Genomic DNA, 19,432 nt, shown 5'->3' with positions numbered 1-19,432 from the left:
CTGACCTTGCTGCTGGAGGTCGTCAGAGGAGGAGAGGAGGAGACGGACCTCACCTACGAGGTGGTGGACGAGGAGGAGGCTGACGAATAGCTACTAATCTACTCGCTTCCCCAGTTTGCTAGCTGGTTTGGGGAAGTTCGTATACATTGTAAGTATTTCTTGCTTTTATTTCTTTTTCATCTCCTTTATTTATTTCATTTGTTTGCATTTTGGTTGTATTTTTCCCGTTCCCCATTTATTCTGCTGGTGTATACTGGAGGACAACGAGGGCGTTGTCCATTTTGGTTTGGGGAGGGTAATGCATCCTTTGAGTCTGCATTTGCATTTGTTTTGCATTCACGTTTATTGCATTTCTGTTTGCATTGTACTTTATTTTCAAAAAATGAAAAATCCAAAAACAAATCGAAAAAATTCGAAAATATCTCACGTTTATTTCTGCATATAGGTTGAGTCAGAACGGTAAATTTCAATGATGAAATTGCATTACATTTAGTCATTTCACTTAAGCCTTGCAACAAATTGATATCTTATTAGCTTTGTCATTTGCATAATCTACGAGTTAATGTTTAATTACAGCTGAACAAATAGACTTGACCTGAAATTTTGACAAACTACTTATAATTTCTAAGTTTTAGAGCCTTATAAACTGGTGTCATTTATGACCAGTTTCATGTAGGATTGTGAGTAGTATACTCCTTGCATAGCATGTTTTATTATTTTGCACGTATATGAAATTCAATTGCTTTTTGCCTACATACATTCGGGTTTGTGGTTGGTGTCACATGCAGGGAGGTGCTTACTTTTCCCTTTTCTTTCATTTTTATCCATTTAACTCCACATTTAGCCAAATTTGCCTTTTGACCCTTAACTACATCTAAATTTAGCCTGCCCTGTCAAGCTAGTTTAGTGTATGTCTTTGCGGTATTTTGTCTGTTGATGCGAGTTTGGTTTGTTTTGTATTGTCTTGGAGTTGGTAATTTATGGAGGAAGAAGGATAATATATGTGAAGAAAAAAAAAAGTTGAAAATGAAAAAAAAAGAAAAAAAACCGTGAGAAAAGAAAAAAAAAAAGAAGAAAGAAAATAAGAATGAAAAAAGTTTGATGGTTGACGGTTTTCACTCCTAAGCATTATTTCTATCCTATGAGGAGTAATTATTTGGTTAATGAGTTTGTGTGCCAAAATAAGGGGCACTTGTGCTTAATTTTGTTGGATTAAGAATCGGATTTGGTTCACTTGGTTTTGTTAGGTAGCTAGCTTGACTATTACCATACATATCCAAAATGTTTTGCCTTTTCTTTTCCCATCGCCTCACTTTCCCATAACCTTTGTAAGACCTCGGCTGTAAAGGACTTTATTTGGTTAGAATGTATGTATGGTAGTTAGAATTGTCTATCATACTGGCCGCATGCATGTCTATGCGGGTCGTAGTTTAGGTGAGAGACTATTTTTCTTCTTCTCTTACATTCATATGCTTACCATTTGCTTCATGAGAGAAGAGTGTCCCGTGAGAGTCCATTTTTAAAGGTCTTGCAATGTTGATAGTTCAACTTATTTATAAACATCATACAACTCGTTTGTAATTGACTGTTTTGCTATAAGTGTCAGTTTGTTTGCATTAAACCGGTTTAGGTGGACAACTTGTAGTTAGCTCTGAGTTTTCTTTTCCCTTCCATTAGTTTGCATATAGTTTACTCGAGGACGAGTAAAGGTTCGGTTTGGGGAGATTTGATACGTGCATTTCATATTGTCTTTTTGAGCCTTTATTGCACGTATTTCTATGCGATTCTCGTAGTTTTATATTGCGAAATGCCCCGAATAGTCTACTTTGGTTTTTTTGGCCTTAATTGCATGAACGAACCCGAAAGTAGCAGAATCATGCCTTTTTCAGTCCCCTTAGCATGCATTTAAGGAGATGGAAGATTTGGAGCGGAATTACTATGCCTCGGGAAGCGTGAAGTGGTCTTGGAAGCTAACCAACGATGTAAAGGAGCTGTTCCAGTGACATTCACTCGATCGAAGGCTTTTGTTAGCCTTTCTGTTCGATCGAGTAGGTATGGGTGGTCAATAGTGTTCGATCGAGAACATGCTATGCTCGATCGAGATGTGGAAATTTGAGGTTTCTCGATCGAGTATGTTAAGTACTCGATCTAGAGGTTCTGCTGATGAGTTGCTCGATCGAGGAGAATGAAATTACTCGATCGAGAGGTCTTCTATTAATACATGAGATTTTATTTCGGGAGAACTTATTTACTTTGTTAGTTACTGTTGAGCCCAATTCAGCCTTGACCGACCTCAGTCTAGCCTGGCATAACTAGGCTGAGTGGGGCAACCAAGGTCCGGACAAAAGTGACCACTACTTGACAATTAAAGTATATTCCAGGGCAGGTAACCTGTTGAACCTTGAAAGAAAAGTGTGCTGCCAGGAAAGGAAAGCATAGAACAGCCTGTCAGAGCTCTTAAACAAGCCGGATTGAATAGACAGGCAACATAACGGTTACATAAAGGGAAATGCTCATGTCCTACTTTCATGGAAGCCCTAGTCCAACTTCAAAAGCAACCTATTCTCACACATTAGATCGTGCATAACACAACAGGCCAATGTTTGTTTAAAAAGACTAAGTAATGCGGATTAATAGGGAATGTGCCCTATTGTTTAGCAAACAGCTACCAACGGCCAAGAGAGACATTGAACAACATCCAACGTTAGCATTTGAGAGATATAAATAGCATCATCAAACAATTGTAAAGTATTCATTGATTATTCATTATATTTTATAGATTACTCACTACTTTTTCTCTTGTACTCAAGTTTACACACAACATTTGTGTTCAGCCTAGATAAGAAATACAACAACATTACTTATTCTCCATTCTTATTTATTTTCCTTTGAAATGTCTACTTATAATTTATAGAAGTAGATACCCTGATCACATATTAAGTAGGCCGGATCTTTCCAGGGAAAATCCTGCTAAAACAATTGGCGCCCACCGTGGGGCATCTAGTTCATTAATCCTCAAAAAAATTGATCATCTTTTATTCAATATCCTCGCAAGACAATGGTTGCACTCACCCCAGAACAAGAACTAGCCGCTTCCTTGGCTAAAATCAAGGAACTGGAAACAATACATGAAAAGGCGGCCCAGGCCGAAGCTGAGATCACTAGACTCAAAGAATCAGAATCCAGCCTGAACAAGAAGTTGGAAAATCAGGCTTCAAGATCTAAAACCAGATTTGAGCCTGGAACTCCATTCTCATCCATCATCAAGCAGATTGACCTCTCCAGTTTTGGAACTCCGGAGAAGGATGTCTCCTCTGATCCACACACCACCCCTGATAATGGATCAGACAAGACTGATGTAGCAATAATGATGGCCATGCTTCAGGAAATCCAGAAACTCCACCGCAAGATAGAGAATATACCCGGAGTGCCAGATCCTGTAGCGGAAGTAGAAGCTGATAGCTTTGCTGCCTCACCCTTTGCAGATGAGATTGCAAAGATTGACCTCCCCAAGAAATTCACCGTTCCATCTATGAAAACTTATGATGGGACCTCAGATCCACAAAACCATGTTGCCATATTCAAGCAGAAGATGCGAGTAGCCTCGGTACCGAGTGAACTCAGGCAGGTTTGCATGTGTAAAGGCTTTGGCACTACCCTGACCGGAGCAGCATTGCAGTGGTTCATCAATCTCCCAAATGGAAGCATGAAGAACTTCGCGGATCTAGTCAATGCCTTCAACCAACAGTTTGCAAGAAGCAGGGATATGGCAAAAAGACCTAGCAACCTGTTCAGAGTGAAGCAGCTCCCGGACGAGACCATCAAAGAATTCCTGGCCAGATTTGTCAAAGAAAAGGTGGCCATCCCCAGATGTGACGAGGAAACGGCGGTGGAAGAATTTAGGCAGGGAGTCTTGCTTGACAGTGACATCTATGAAGATCTCACCAAGAAGGCCTGCCCGACATTTGCTACCGTTCAGTCTATTGTCCTAGAGCATGTCAGACTAGAAGAAGATCTCAACTTCAGGACAAACTCATCCGTAGGAAAGCAAAGCTATGGCCACACCAACAGAAAAAGTTCCTACCACAAAGGAAGCAACCCCATATCAGCACCTTATTCTAGGACTGACCGGTCTGAAGTCAATATGTCACAGGAATGCAAAGGTAACCTTTCTAGCCTACAAACTATTCCTGAATATAACTTCTCTATAAATACTGCAGGGTTAATCAAACGCCTGGAGAACTTGGGAGACACAGTCAGATGGCCCAAGTAATCAGACAATCCCAGGAAGGACCCTTCATGATGGTGTGACTTCCACCCGGACATTGGACATACCAGAGAAGAATGCATTCAGCTCAGGAAACAAGTGGCGTTCCTCCTAAAGAAAGGCTACGAAAGATCGATCCAAAGAACCCGCAGGTAAAGATGAAGGATCGGGCAAAGAGATCCAGGAACAAAGGGATCCTCCTCCTCGCTCCCCCTATCTACGAAGTCAAATTCATAAACGGAGGCTCAGAAATCTGTGGCTTCACCAGTTCAGCCGACAAGAGAGTTGCCAGGGAGTCAAAACTTCAATCTCCTTTTAGATTTAAATCATTACGCACTGTTACTTTTGATGACTCGGACTTGCAGGAAGTACCAGATCTGCACCATGACAGCCTAGTGATTACTATGCAAATTAGTACAGCTAAGGGGTCAAAGATCCTAATAGACAGAGGCAGCTCAATTAACTTAGTGATGCTAGACGTCCTTAAAGCTATGAAAATAGATGAAGAAAAAATCACCAAGAAGTCCAGTGTCCTGGTCAGGTTCAGCGGAGAAACAAAGAGTACCCTGGGAGAAATCAACTTGCCAACTTATGCAGAAGGGGTAGCCTCCTATGAAAGATTCAGAGTCCTGGATTACCTGTCCTCGTACAACGTAATCCTGGGCAGACCTTGGATCCGCAACGTCAAAGCCATCCCATCAACATATCACCAGTGTGAAAAGATACCAACTGAATGAGGGATAACCACCATCAGAGGAGAACAGAAAGAAGCTCAGGAATGTATACTCAGGCTTTGAAACCTTCAAAGTCAGGTAAGTCCCTTGCATAGCAATTAAAGTCCCATGTAAGGAGTGAATATATAGCTCAATCACAGATGGAGACAGGAGAGGTCATCCTAGACCCAGAATATCCTGACAGGAAAGTACTTGTGGGATCCGATGCACCTGACTAGGTCAGGCCCAATCTGGTCAGCTTTTTTAAAACTAAGATGTCTTGTTTTGCTTGGTCACATTTTGACATGACTGATATAGATGCTGACATTATAACTCATAATTTAAACATTGATAAGTTGTTTAAGCATGTACAACAAAAAAGAAGAAAATTTGCTGCAGAAAAAAATGAGATCATCAACCTAGAAGTCGACAAGCTACTAGACATGGGAATGATCAGGGAAGTGATGTACCCTGACTGGCTAGCCAATGTGGTAGTCGTCTAGAAGAAGAATCGCAAATGAAGAGTCTGTGTGGACTACACCGACCTAAACAAAGCCTGTCCAAAGGATCCTTTCCCCTGCCACATATTGATGCAATGGTAGATACCACCGTAGGCCACGAGATGCTAACATTCATGGATGCCTCAAGTGGATTCAATCAAATAAAAATGCACCCTTCGGGCCATGAGAGTATAGCCTTCATTACCGAAAGAGGAGTATATTGCTATACTGTCATGCCTTTTGGATTGAAAAATGCAGGGGCAACCTACCAAAGGCTAGTCAACATGATGTTTAAAGATCAAATTGGAGACACCATGGAAGTCTACATTGATGACATGGTGGTTAAATCAAAGAAAGCAGAGGACCATATCAAAGACCTGGAAATGGCATTCCAAATACTGGAAAAATTCAACATGAAGTTAAATCCGTCTAAGTACAACTTTGGAGTCTCAGCATGCAAGTTCTTGGGTTATATGGTGACAAAAAGAGGGATCAAAGCCAGTCCTGAACAGATCAAAGCTATACTGGAGCTGGAACCACCAAAAAGTGTCAAGGATATACAAAAATTGACAGGAAGAGTAGCCGCCCAGAATAGATTCATTTCCAGGTCATCGGAGAGGTGCAAGTCATTTTATAATATGCTCAGGAAAAACAAAGACTTCCAGTGGACTCCTGACCACCAGTCAGCCTTTGAATACCTGAAAGCATATCTATCCTCACCTCCTTTGCTGGCCAAGCCAGTCAAGGATGAACCCCTGACGGTATATCTATCAGTCACAGAGACTGCGGTTAGTGCAGTCCTGGTCAAAGAAATGGACGGACAACAACACCCTGTTTACTACGTAAGTAAAAGTCTACTAGATGCAAACATGAGGTATGGTTTACTTGAAAAGTATGTTTTGGCTTTAATTATGAGTTGCACTAAATTAAGACCTTATCTTGAAAGCCACCCTATAATAGTTAGGACCAACCTACCTATTAAGTCTGCCCTTAGAAAACCTGAACTGTCCGGACGAATGTACAAATGGTCAGTCCAGCTTAGCACCTATAACATAACCTTTGAACCCAGGACAACAATTAAGTCGCAGGCATTAACAGATTTTGTGGCTGATTTCAGTCCTACCCTTGAGCCTGACCTAATTAAAGAAGTAAATAGACTGACCAACGACCAGACAAACCTAGAATGGACCTTGTTTGTCGATGGTGCAGCTAATATGAGGGGCACTGGCCTGGGTGTAGTACTAAAATCGCCACAGGGGAATAAGATAGTACAGGCTATAAGTTGTGCATTTGAAGCTACCAATAATGAAGCTGAATATGAAGCCCTAATAGCTGGGTTAAAGGTATGTATTGACCTTGGTGTACAAAATCTAAAGGTACACACTGATTCCCTCCTCATTTCAAATCAAGTAAATGGAGTTTATACTGCAAAAGACTCAAAAATGATGTTCTACCTAGAAGTTGTACAAAATTTAAAATGTAAATTTCGCAATTTTAATATTGATCAAATACCCAGGGACTTGAATACCCAGGCCGACGCACTAGCCGGCCTAGGATCTAATTTCAATCCCCCTGATTTTGATAAGATCCCCATTATACATTTATTGGAACCTTTCCAATATATGTTGCTAATTCATGGACAAAACCTTATTACGATTGGCTCCAGCAGGGAATTTTACCCCTGAACAAATAGGATGCCAAAGCACTTAAAATCAAAGCTGTTTCATACACCATTATTAATAATGTGCTTTTCAAGAGATCACAAATTGGACCGTACCTCAGATGCCTGGAACCACAAGAAGATGAACAGATACTATCAGAAATCCATGAAGGACACTGTGGCAATCATAAAGGTGGCAGAAGTCTAGCAAGCAAGGTACTCAGGACAGGCTACTTTTGGCCTACACTGAGGGCCGACTGCCTGGAATTAAGCTCTAAATGCAAAGCCTGTCAAATTCATTGACCATACATCCATCAGCCATCCGAAGAACTACATTCAATCTCTGCCCCCTGGCCGTTCATGAAATGGGGCATGGACATTGTAGGCAAATTACCTCAAGCACCTGGACAGAAAGTCTTCATGTTAGCAATGACTAACTACTTTTCCAAATGGATAGAAGCAGAATCATACAGGCAAGTCAAAGAAAAAGATGTCATATCATTCATCAAACTCAACATCATATGTAGATATGGGATACCTTCAGAAATAGTTTGTGACAATGGCACGTAGTTCTTGGGAAAAAGAACAGCAGCTTTCCGCGCACAGCGGAATATCAACCTGGTAACATCTACACCAGGCTACCCAAAAGCCAACGGTCAGGCAGAATCCAATAACAAAGTAATAATTAGTTGCTTGAAGAAAAAGCTAAAAAGAAGAAAAGGTAGATGGGCTGAAGAACTCCCCTTGGTCCTCTGGGCTGACCGAACTACGCCTAAAACAGCCACAGGCCAAACACCGTACTCCCTGGTCTATGGATGTGAAGCAGTGATTCCAGCAGAAATTGATATTCCATCAGCCAGATGTTGCCTAAACACAGTAGCAGACAACGCTCCCCTGATGGAGGACAGTCTGGACTTAACAAAAGATTTAAGAGATGCAGCCAACATCAGATTGTCAGCCTACCAGCAAACAGTGGCCAAAAGTTACAATAAGAGTGTCAAGGCCAGAGTATTCAGAATAGAAGACCTTGTTCTCAGAAGAGTTTTCCCAAATACTAAAGAGAAAAGTGCAGGCAAACTGGCTCCAACCTGGGAAGGTACCTACCTGACCGACTCAATCGTCGGTCAGGGCGCCTTCAGGCTACAGACCCTGGATGGCGAGATGATTCCCAGAGCCTGGAATGTTGCATACTTAAAATTATTTCACATATAGAATGCACTCCTCAGCCTAGGTAAAAATCTTTACTTTACCTTTTTTGCCTGGCCTGATATGCAACTACGTGTATGATACTTGCCGTTACATGAATAAATATATCCTACATGTTTCTTCTTGCTATACGCCTAATTATTTGTTAATATGAAATTCTCTTCTTTTATTCTTTAGCTTTTATCAAACTAAATCTTGAATACTTGTTTACTTACACAGTGCATTCATTTAGTTCACACTCTACTTAAACAAATTTTCAAGATTGAGGGCCACTCCACTAGCATACATACCACACATATATAAAAATTATCCAACTTTCAGTTGCGAAATTCTCAAAACAGGCCTTAAAAATACTGAGCTCAGTCCGAATAACAGGCTAGGGGATACTCTCCCTGATTTTCTTGTCCTAAATGGGGCATACGCCCTCCAGACAGGCATGGGTTGTAAGCCCTCCAGACAGGCAAATACCCCACCCATAACATATAATCCTGGCCAAATCCAGCACGAAAGCCTGGCCAGATCCAGCACGAAAGCCTGGTCAAGATCCAGCGCGAAAAACTGGCCTGATCCAGTAGACTAACTAGCCTGATCCAGTATAAATACAAACACTATGAATCCTGACCTGACCCACTACAAAAACTATGACCTTACTCAAACACATCTCAAAAACACAAACCCAAATAGCAGAAAGCAAAATATTAACTATTTAAAGGTCAATCAGACACAGCTGAACAACCACCAAAATATTCAAACCTGGGACTTCCCCCCTGGATGTGAGCCACCCATCAACCTACCTTAAAAGTGATAATAAATATTCATTCCAGGGACATCTCCCCTGGATGGGCCAAACCAAACCTCGTCAAAAACAGAGATTCAAACTGGTTTCGAATAAGAAACCGATCCACAGCCCTCCACCATCTCGTGATGAGCAGACTTCTCATTGGAAGGAGGAGAGTCCACTTCTTCTTCCTGCCCCAAGTTGGCCAAGTCAGGATACTTGTCATCCAGAGCTGTCTCGTCCCGATCCGGATCCCACCTAGCCCTATCAAACTCAGGATCTCTCATGGCATCGACCCGACCTTTACCTAGCCGCGCCTCAGCCAACTCCTTTTCAGCACCAAGCTCTTCATTTTTCTTCAACTGATCCTGCATAACCTGTCTTTCAGCAACCAGCTCCCTTTTTACAGCTTCAAGTTCCCCTCTCAGAGCTTCAAGCTCTTTCCTGACCGCCTTCTCGGCATTCTTGGCTGCCACCTCACAAGCCTGAGCAGCCCTGGAAGGTTCCCTGGCTGACTCAAGCTGAGACTGAAGTACAGTTTCATTACCCCTGGACAAATGCAACTCATTGTTAACCCTATCCAACCTCTCTTCCAAGCTGCTAATTTTGGCCCGGGCATCCCTCAGCTGGCAAGCACTAATCAACCCAGCATCCAAACCCTGAAAAGAAGAAAGGAAATCTTATTGACTAAGTCTAAAGCAAAAATCAATACAAGGAAAATACAGCTATAACCAACCGCATTGGCTTGGGAGGCAACGACAGCAGCATTCGTCATAAGAGAGGTCAGGAGAGCCGCAGCCTTGGCAGAAGACTCAGCAGCATCACCAGATAACAGCTGGTTACCAATGTTAGCAGAAAAATATTTATCTGTGCCCGGGCAGCTTCTATATCACCAACCTGGGCATGCACTCCCCTGATACTCCTGATTGGCTGGGCTTGGATAGGCTCTTCCTCTTCCTCCGCCTCTTCAGCTACAAAAGTCTCTTTTCTCCTTTTGGCCGCTTGAACGACCTCATGAGACACAAGCAGAGCTGGCTCCCTTTGAACCTAGGCATCAGAAACTAGAATATTAAGAGTTTTATCACTCCCACTACCAGTAGCCTCCTGACTTCTGGACTGCTCAGAAATCTTGGCAACCCCATCCTTCAAATCAGCAGCACTAAGTCTAGCCAGCCTAGCAGAAGATCTATATACTGGATAAACAAAAGAAACACGTATAAATTGCAGGAAACCAACAGGAAAAGCAAAATCATCAACATAAAAGAATAAAGAAGACATACAAGAAAGGGTAGAAGAGGTAAGCTTGCCTTTAGGCGCCTTAATACCACTCAGCTTAGGCCTCATGTACCGCGGCAGCAAATCCCTGCCTAAACTGCCAGGCCATGTTCTCTCTTCCTCAGGAAGAGCCAGGAAAGCCTCTATCCTTGCAACAGACTCCTCATCAAGAGGATCAAAACTTCAATCAGGAGCTACAAACATCCCCAAACACTCAGGTAAAATTTACATACTTCAAATATACGCATAATAAAATATGCATAAATCAAAAGATGCAGGAAACTTACCACTCTCCATGTAACACCCCCATATTCAGAGGAGCCTTAACTAGGCCTTCCTTAGCATATAAGGACGTTACCATCTCGGTTGCCCGAGGTAAGTAATCATCAAAAGTCGATAAAAGAACATTTATAGTTATATTACAAGCTTTACAAACAACTTAACCAAAATAAAGATACACCTCGTGAGCTACACACTATCTACATCGAAACTCGTGAGACTCCTCCCGCCAGGACTCCAGCTATCAACAACATCAACACCTACTAAGACCGACTGCTCACCATAAGGGATCACGGCAAACACATAGAAACAACAAGACAACCACACAAGGTCAGTACTAAGATAAGACATGACAATACCAACAACATCTATCAACACAACACAATACAATCAGTCACACACACAATCACACCCACTCCAATCAATCTCCATAACCGACTGTCCACTGGACCAGCCCTACCGGTGGGGGACCACAGCCGTACCCACCAAATCCCCGCTCATCATACCGAGCGATAACCCTGTCCCATTAATGTGCACATTGTAACACCCCGTAAATTTGAAGACCTTTATTATATTTTAAGAGTAATATTTTAATTTATTTTAATTTAATATTAATTTATTTGAAATAAAATTTATTTGATAAAATATAATCTTATTTTATTTTGAAGAAATGTAATTATTTTTGATAGTTTAAAAATGTTTAAAAGTGATTTAAACTATATTTAAACCTTTTCTTTTGATAAAATAGATTTCGGATAAAAGTCGTAAAATTGGGATTTTCCCATTTCTTACGGTCGTTGGGTAAACGAGTTTGGATATTGGGCATATGAGTACTTAATCTTTTAGTAAAATCGTGTTTAAGAACTTTAATATTCTCGGAAATCGCGTTCGACGAATATTTCTAATAACCGTCGAAGCGAACCCAAAACGTAAACAATTGACCACCTTTCCACACCATTTGGACCGACCACCTACCCCCATTTGTCCCCTCTTTCAATTCTCATTTCCTCCATAATTCACTCTCTCTCTTCCTTTCATCAAACACCAAATTCCTCTAAAAAATCCTCCTTACAATCCCTAAATCCTTCATAAATCCTTCATTTATCCACCAATTTGCATAAAACTTATATATTTGGAATCCTCTCTTCAATCCTCATCTACTAGTAAGCTTTATTTTCATTTCCCCCAATTTTTGTTTAAGGCTCATCTTTTAGGGTTTTCGAATTTAAGCTTAATAATTGTGTTTTTGTTGTTCTTATAGGTGAAGAATTTGAAGATGAGTTAGGTGACTCATATGTTGTTGAAGATGAAGAGTAATTTTGGGTTTTAGAAGCTTTCTCAAGTTATTACTTGTCTCTTTGCTAGCTTAAGGTAACTATTCCGAGTTACTCGACGATTTAATGTCACATTGATGTTGTGTTTGTTGTTTGTTAAGTGTTTAGGTGATTGATAATGTGTTAGTTTCGTTTTTCACATGACTTGTGTTGTTAAAGTCTACTAATTTGTGGTTATTTCATATACTTGAGTATTGAAACGAAATGGGTATTGTTGATTGTTGTTTGAGACGGTATTAAATTGAGCTTGAAACGGGTTTTGGTAGGAAAAAGGGAAAATGGGCGGAAAAACCGCCAAAACAGCCCGTAAAAGGGGCGCGGCAGCCCGGCAGGCCCGGTGGGTCCGGCCCGGACTTTGACCCCTCACTTTGGGTCGGGTCTTGGGTCTATTGTTTGATGTTTTGGGTCTTTTGTTTGCGTATTTATGTATTTTGGTATTTTTGGCATGTGGGTAATCATTATTATGCGAGAATTTAATTGAATTGGATACTTTGTAAGTTGGAATATATTTCCTTATGTTGATAGTTTTTCACATGATAGAAATTGGAAATGGCATGAGAATGATATTGTGAGGAATTTTGTGATTTGGGCCAAAGTAGGCCAAGACTCGAGTGGGCAGTTGACCGAACGAGTTTGGTCAAACTAGGTTTAAACCGGTCAGCCTCGATTTGACCAATGACCCGTCGCGGGACTCGGGTCGAGGGTTTGTCTTTCAGGTGAGATTGGTTGTTATTGGATGTTTTATGTTGATGCCTTGATATTTGTGATTATCATTTCACATGTTGGTTGTTGGATGCTTTGGATGCCTTATGCTTGAGTCTTGTTGCCTCTTTGCCATTTTAGCTTGTTCTCATGGATTATGGTACTGTTGGTTAGCTGGAATTTGGATTATTATTGATATTGGAGATATTGTTCGATTGTCAGCTGAATATGCTCTTGCATAGCCTTTCATATGCTAGGGTGAGCATGATCATTTGTGTGTGCAAGTTTGGACTCTTTGCCCCTCTTATGGTTAATTGGGTGTCCTACTTGTCTTGTGTGGTGTGGGCTAAAGTATTCAAGCTGGGACTATGTCCTAGGTGAGTATTTCGGCCTTCGTTATAGATAGGCCATTATAGTCTTTGACGAGTGTATGTTTGCGGCTTAATAGCCTTTGTGTCTTAGCTTGGTGGGTTTATATCCAAGTTAGGGCATGACCTCCTGACGTACTCTTAGAAGTATGTGGTCAGCTTAAATACTAGCCAACCCTTTGGTGGACTCCTTAGGGGTACTCATGTGTTGATATCATGGGTCTTGGATGCGGTAGTTTTCCGCATGTCGCTAGGTCTGCGCAGGTTTAGGACTAGGGTGTTTACCTTACCTCGTGGTATAGACTCGAGTTACAGAGTGACTATTGACCGTCCTAAGAACTTATGCATGTTTCTAGATATATTGTCCTTTCTTGTTTGATGATTCTATTAATCATAGAAGGTGAGATGCAAGCCGGCTATGGTTGATAGAGTTTGGATTCCTGGATGTTATATGATTCACATGATAGTGAGTATGAGTCAGTCTAGTATTCACATGCTAGGACTATGTGTTGTTATATTGTTGTTCACATGATAAGCACGATTGTCTAGCATCTATATGCTAAGGCTATGTGTTATTCATATTCATATTCTTATGTTTACATGTTATATTAATTATGACATTTCGTGGCTGGGAGAACTCGGAGTTACTCCCCACTGACTCTGGCTTTCGTATTTGTATAAAATGCGATTGACAGGTAGGTGATGCATATATGGGGTACATGGACGAGCTAGCGAGCAAAGTAACCTTGGGACCTAGATTGGCTTTATTTCATTGTGACCCTTAAACACTTTTTATGTCATATACTTTTTAGGGACATATGTCTCCCTTTTTCATATTTGGGTTGTATAACTTTGTTTCGCGACTTTAGCGATGTTTTATTTATGAGATCTATTTTAAACCTTGCATGATTGACACCTTCCCTCTTGGATATTTTTATAACAGGTTCAGGTTTCGTTTTCAGGTTTTAAAAATTACAGGTTTTTACCCAAATGAACCTATTACAAACATATCCATGCAGTTTTATTCTAGAATTACGTGTTTACTTTTCCGCAACAAATGAGAGTGTCACAGTACATTCCCTCCCGTGGCGGGTTCCACGGAGGGCGAAACTAGGGCGTGAAGCCACTCCCGCAAGTGACTCCACTCAGCCGAGAACGCATCTCGAGAACCAGAGACAAACAATCACAGACAGCTGCAATACAACACAACCAACAAACTGTATATACCGACCGACCACCGTATATATGCTGCCACACAAACACAACCACAATACAACCACAACGACACAAGAACCAACACACTAGACCATCTACAAAAACTGAGTAGGCGAACCTACCTTTAAGCAACTGCAACGACTCCATGCCAACATACGAAACATCCAGCAATCAAGCAACACCTATATATACAACACAATCATCTATCACTACCAAGCAAACCCTAATTGCAAAGACAAGGATACGAATGATGATGACGATATACCTACAAGGAGAAACACGGCAAAAGACCGCTACCCGACTCAAGTTACGCTCTCCTAAGGCACAAGAACCTTCAAAGGCTTCCATGGAGGTTATATGGTGAAGGGAAGGGAAGGAGGCGACCTAAGGATCTGAAGAAATGAGGCGGAAATGATTTGCGGATTTAACAAAACGCGATTATAAACCCTCGCTAAAAACCCGTTACTTGATCGAGTGTCCCACATACTCGATCGAGTGTCCTCTACTCGATCGAGTATCCGAGCTACTCGATCGAGTAGCCTCTACTCTATCGAGTACCACGCACAACTCACAACCCAAGGTAACTTGGCACGCACTTCTAAGGACTATTACCGCTCCCAAGGTCAGTCAACGCTGGTCAAAGGGTCTCTTAAAGGGCGGTTATTACAGTCTTCCGCCCTTAAAAAGAACTTCGTCCCCGAAGTTCAACTCACCTATCTCAACGCACAAGACACGGGAACACAACGACTTCACTACTCTTTCGACACAGGTCACTACTCCCCGGAAATACCACCCCCCGTGTCATCATCATCAACTGTCTAACACTCCATATAGACCGACTCCTACAAAATATTACTTGAAATACCCAACACGGTACAAGGTTACACTTTCACTAGCAACAACCAACAACGCGAAACATGTCACTTTATCACCACTAATGTACTCAACAGTATAATTCTATTCCAACACACGGCCTCATGACTATCTTTCTGTGACCGCCTTTTAAGTATACTATTCAACTTCACTTCAGCATACAAATTACTTCCACTAACAAGTGTAAACAATTATACTTCCATACAAGAGATGTTACTAAAGTCGTAGGAAACGTTATAAACAAATAACAACATAATTTCAAAATCGGCCTTTTTATTTTGCGACATTACTCTTCCCCTCTAAAACGGAACTTCGTCCCCGAAGTTCACCACCAAATTACTACATGTGTTACTTATTACTTGCCTCGTGACATAAATCCAAACCATATTATTCATTATTGACATTACTCATTAGCTAGACGACCATTAAACCATACAACATATGCAAGCATATACGAATAACTAGACAACGTCAATAGTGCATGTTAATATCATATGTACAAGTATATGATAAGATGCAACTCCGGTGACTAATTAGTAAATATGACGGGTGTAAGATAAAAGCAACAAGAAACAATTACTACTTCACTGTTGACTACAAATACGCTTCAAAGATCCAAGCACGACTTCCAACATATGAAATTAACGGTTCAAAGGTGTTACTAATCATCAATAATCACGTTAAACACCAAACATGTAATTATATAACCATTAAAAAATTTTAATTTTACGAAAGTTCTGAATAAAGATGCTACTCGATCGAGTAGGTAGTGGTACTCGATCGAGTGCCCGCTACTCGATCGAGTGTCTTGGCTACTCGATCGAGTAGCCCTGAGATCAGAATGCCTCATTCCTGTCACACCTGCAGCTACTCGACCGAGTATGGAGTACTCTTTCGAGTACCTACAGGTCAAATTCTTGGAAAAATCTGTCATAACCCACACATATATATATATATATATATATATATATATATATATATATATATATATATATATATATATATATATATATATATATATATATATATATATATATATATATATATATATATATATATATAATCGTCACATAACATTAGTCGGGATGACTTCCCGACTCCCAAAATCCTGCAATAAAGTCAAACTAGCAAATCCGGCCTTATGGCCGACCATACAAATCCCAAAATAAAAGTTCTAACTACCAACGACCACAATCTAACACCATCAACCATAACAAAGATAAAGAATAGAAGTATCACTCCTGCTGCTGCTGCTGCTGCTCCTCCTCCATCACCTCATCTCCACCACCATCGCCTCCTGATGTGCCCGCTCCCGATAACCCAATACCCGCATCAACCCTCGCTCCAGCTCCAGGACTCACATAACATGGGGTCAAGCCACCAAAAGCAAAGGACTGAGGTGTCCCCCAAGCTGACTGATCCACCCCGTAAGAGTGGAAAACCCCACTATAGTCCCCGACTCCACTCCACCACACTGGATGCGGTCCCTCGGTCCCAATCCCCTGAGTGTAGGCCATCTCATGCATATTCCGGAGTGTCAAAGTAGATGACACTCTCTCTGCCAAGTAGCTCGAACGCGTCTCCGGGGTGTCGAGGTAGGGGTAACACGGAAAAGGGTGCTGCTGCGGTGGTGCTACCGGCCGTGGTCTAGTCTCAGCGGTCCTCTCCCTCACTCGACGGGGTCCTCTCCCCAGCCTAGGCCTCTCCTCCACTACATCTGCATTCTCTCCCTTCTTCGGCTCGGGCATCACCTGGAGGATCGTGTCATCAATGAGGTACGTCCGCAACTGTCGAGGTCCATCATCACCCTCCTCCTCCTCATCGGAGTCCACAACTACAACCACCGGGTCCAACGGCTCTGTCGGTGGGAGGTGCTCAGGAGCCGGAATCTTTATCCAGCTCATGCCCCACACCCTCCAAGCTAGGCTGCCACTAGCTAAAGTTCTCAACCATTTCAGGTCGAGGTAGTAGTCTCGGTCCATAGTAGGCACCGGTGTAGCCAGAGGAACATACTCTGAAGAAGCCTCAAAGGAGGTTAGCTTTTCAGCTAGCCGAGTGGCGATGGCGCCACAACTCAAGTACCGGGAAGTGGCAGTAGCCATCAAAGCAAAGCTAGCGCAGACCATGGCAGGAGCATTAAAGACCACCCTCTCGGTCCGCTCCGGGTTGAGGTAAGACATCAGAAGCAACACCTCATGATTGTTCAGTTTACTGATATCTGGTCTATCATACAGGAGGTTCGAAAGGGAACGAAGAAAGATCCTCAAGGTGATATGCTGAACATCATTAATCAACATGTTGCTTGAGGTGGGAGCTGGCTTTCCGGTAAGACAAGGCATTAGGCGGCAGACACCACACTCAGAAGGAATCTCACCGATGGAATCCTTGGGAGGCTTGGCCAACCCAAGGTGAGACGCGAAGAGGTCCATGGTCAACAGGAAACTTGTGTTCATCAAACGAAACTCAACAGTTTGTGCAGCTGGCTCGTATTTAAACGAGCTCAAAAACTCCAAGGTAATAAAAGGGTAAGTATGCTTCCTCAACTGATACAACCCCGTAAACCCCAAAGTCTCAAATATGTGACGGACATCCGTCTCAATTCCCAAGTCAGTCAGAAGTGTGGTATCCACACAACGGGTAGGCCTTATTTTGCGTTTCTGCAACGCCACAAAACGCTCCCTCTATTTAAAGTCTACAAACACCACCGTAGGGTACTCCGGTACCGCGGGTACTACGGGTCCACTACCTTCCCCAGGCTCGGGCTGTGAAGCCCTCCCCCTCTTGCTCTGACGGGTCCCTAAGTTCAGTCTCAGCATCTGTTTCAGCATATGGTTTAAACAAATTTGCATAGGCATGTAAGGCATATAATTCATACAATTGAACTTTGAATACTCAGCTAGGTACACACTGTCACCAACAAATTCCCAATTTGATATGTAACTTCAGTTTATAGCGACTCAGACGATCTCTATAGTTGTGAAAAGTTTAGCATGATAAACACGGTTTACTCAACCAATTCGGATATCGTAGCATGATTCAAATGCTACTCCATATACATACTTAATAACATGTGAGATATTCGTACATGCTCATAGAAAGGTAATTTTAAACATATCATCATCAACCTTCAATATTAGAAACAAACAACTCAATTAGACTTGTCAGACGGTCTCTACAGCTGTAACGATTTTGACATATTCACCATCAATTAACATCACCATTGCTATATTAAAGTTTAACCCTTACTTAAACAATCATGTCCAACACTAAATTTCAAATATAGGAAACGAATTTCAATTTGGGGCACTTTTAAGACGGAGTTTTAAGGCAACTTTTAAGGTGAAAATCACTAAAATCCAACTTTCAACATAGTACATACAACATGTAGTACTCAATTTCATCATCTAACATGTAGAAAACAACCCACAATAAATTTTGATTTTGTAACCCTAGAAAATTTCGGCCCCAAATTGGCAATTTCTATACTATTTTTGGAGTAATTAATCATTAATAAACATGAAAGGGAAGCATATGAATCACATTACAACAATTAAAAGCAACAATTCGCCCATATGAATCGAAATTTCAGTCAATCCTACCATTCCAACAAGTTCAAAGTGATAAATCATGTAAATAGGGAAGAAATTCATACCTTGATTAAGTGGGAAAGTAAAAGAATGCAATTAAATAAGGAGAAACAACCCAAATCAGTCACCACACTACAAGATTATAAGAGCTTTTGAGGGATATAAGAGCTTAGGGTTCGAAATAAAGAAGAAAGAATGAGGAGAATAAGAAGAAATAGGGGTTTTAAGAAACCCGTAAGAAGCTCGGTACTGTAGCCTACTCAATCGAGTGCCCAGAGTACTCGATCGAGTGCCCTATACTCGATCGAGTAGGCGCTATTTCGTCGAGTATCTGCTGAAAATTTCCACATCCCGACGTCATAGCCTCCTAACTAGATCGAGTGAGGTCTACTCGGTCTAGTAAGCACTCGCACTCGGTCAAGTAAGGTTAAGTACTCGGTCAGAAGTACGAAATAATTTTGAAGATTCCTGCAAAAAAAAATAACATTGCGTGTCGATCCCAAACCATGTTCGGAATTCGTCACTAGTCATCATACTCACTCATGTATTACCATTACTACTCAAGCACATCATACGTCTCATCAGTTAAGATTTCTATCATATAACGCTACAACGATTTACCCGACTTGGTTTATCTGCTTCCAAGTCATTCATACACAATTACGTCTTTGTATC

At 41.5% G+C, this 19,432-nt stretch overlaps 1 protein-coding gene across 1 annotated transcript; it reads left to right on the top strand.

The window, feature by feature from the left end:
• The first annotated feature begins 4,344 nt into the window (after window positions 1-4,344).
• Window positions 4,345-5,004, top strand: LOC141620087 (uncharacterized). Its single transcript, XM_074437048.1, has one exon. It carries the CDS (start codon window positions 4,345-4,347, stop codon window positions 5,002-5,004), a length of 660 nt encoding a protein of 219 aa, XP_074293149.1.
• The last annotated feature ends 14,428 nt before the right edge of the window (window positions 5,005-19,432 follow it).

This window comes from Silene latifolia, chromosome X (assembly GCF_048544455.1).
Source record: "Silene latifolia isolate original U9 population chromosome X, ASM4854445v1, whole genome shotgun sequence".
NCBI classification, from domain to species: domain Eukaryota; kingdom Viridiplantae; phylum Streptophyta; class Magnoliopsida; order Caryophyllales; family Caryophyllaceae; genus Silene; species Silene latifolia.
Note: the sequence above shows the minus strand (reverse complement) of the source record. Positions and strands in the feature narration are given on the sequence as shown.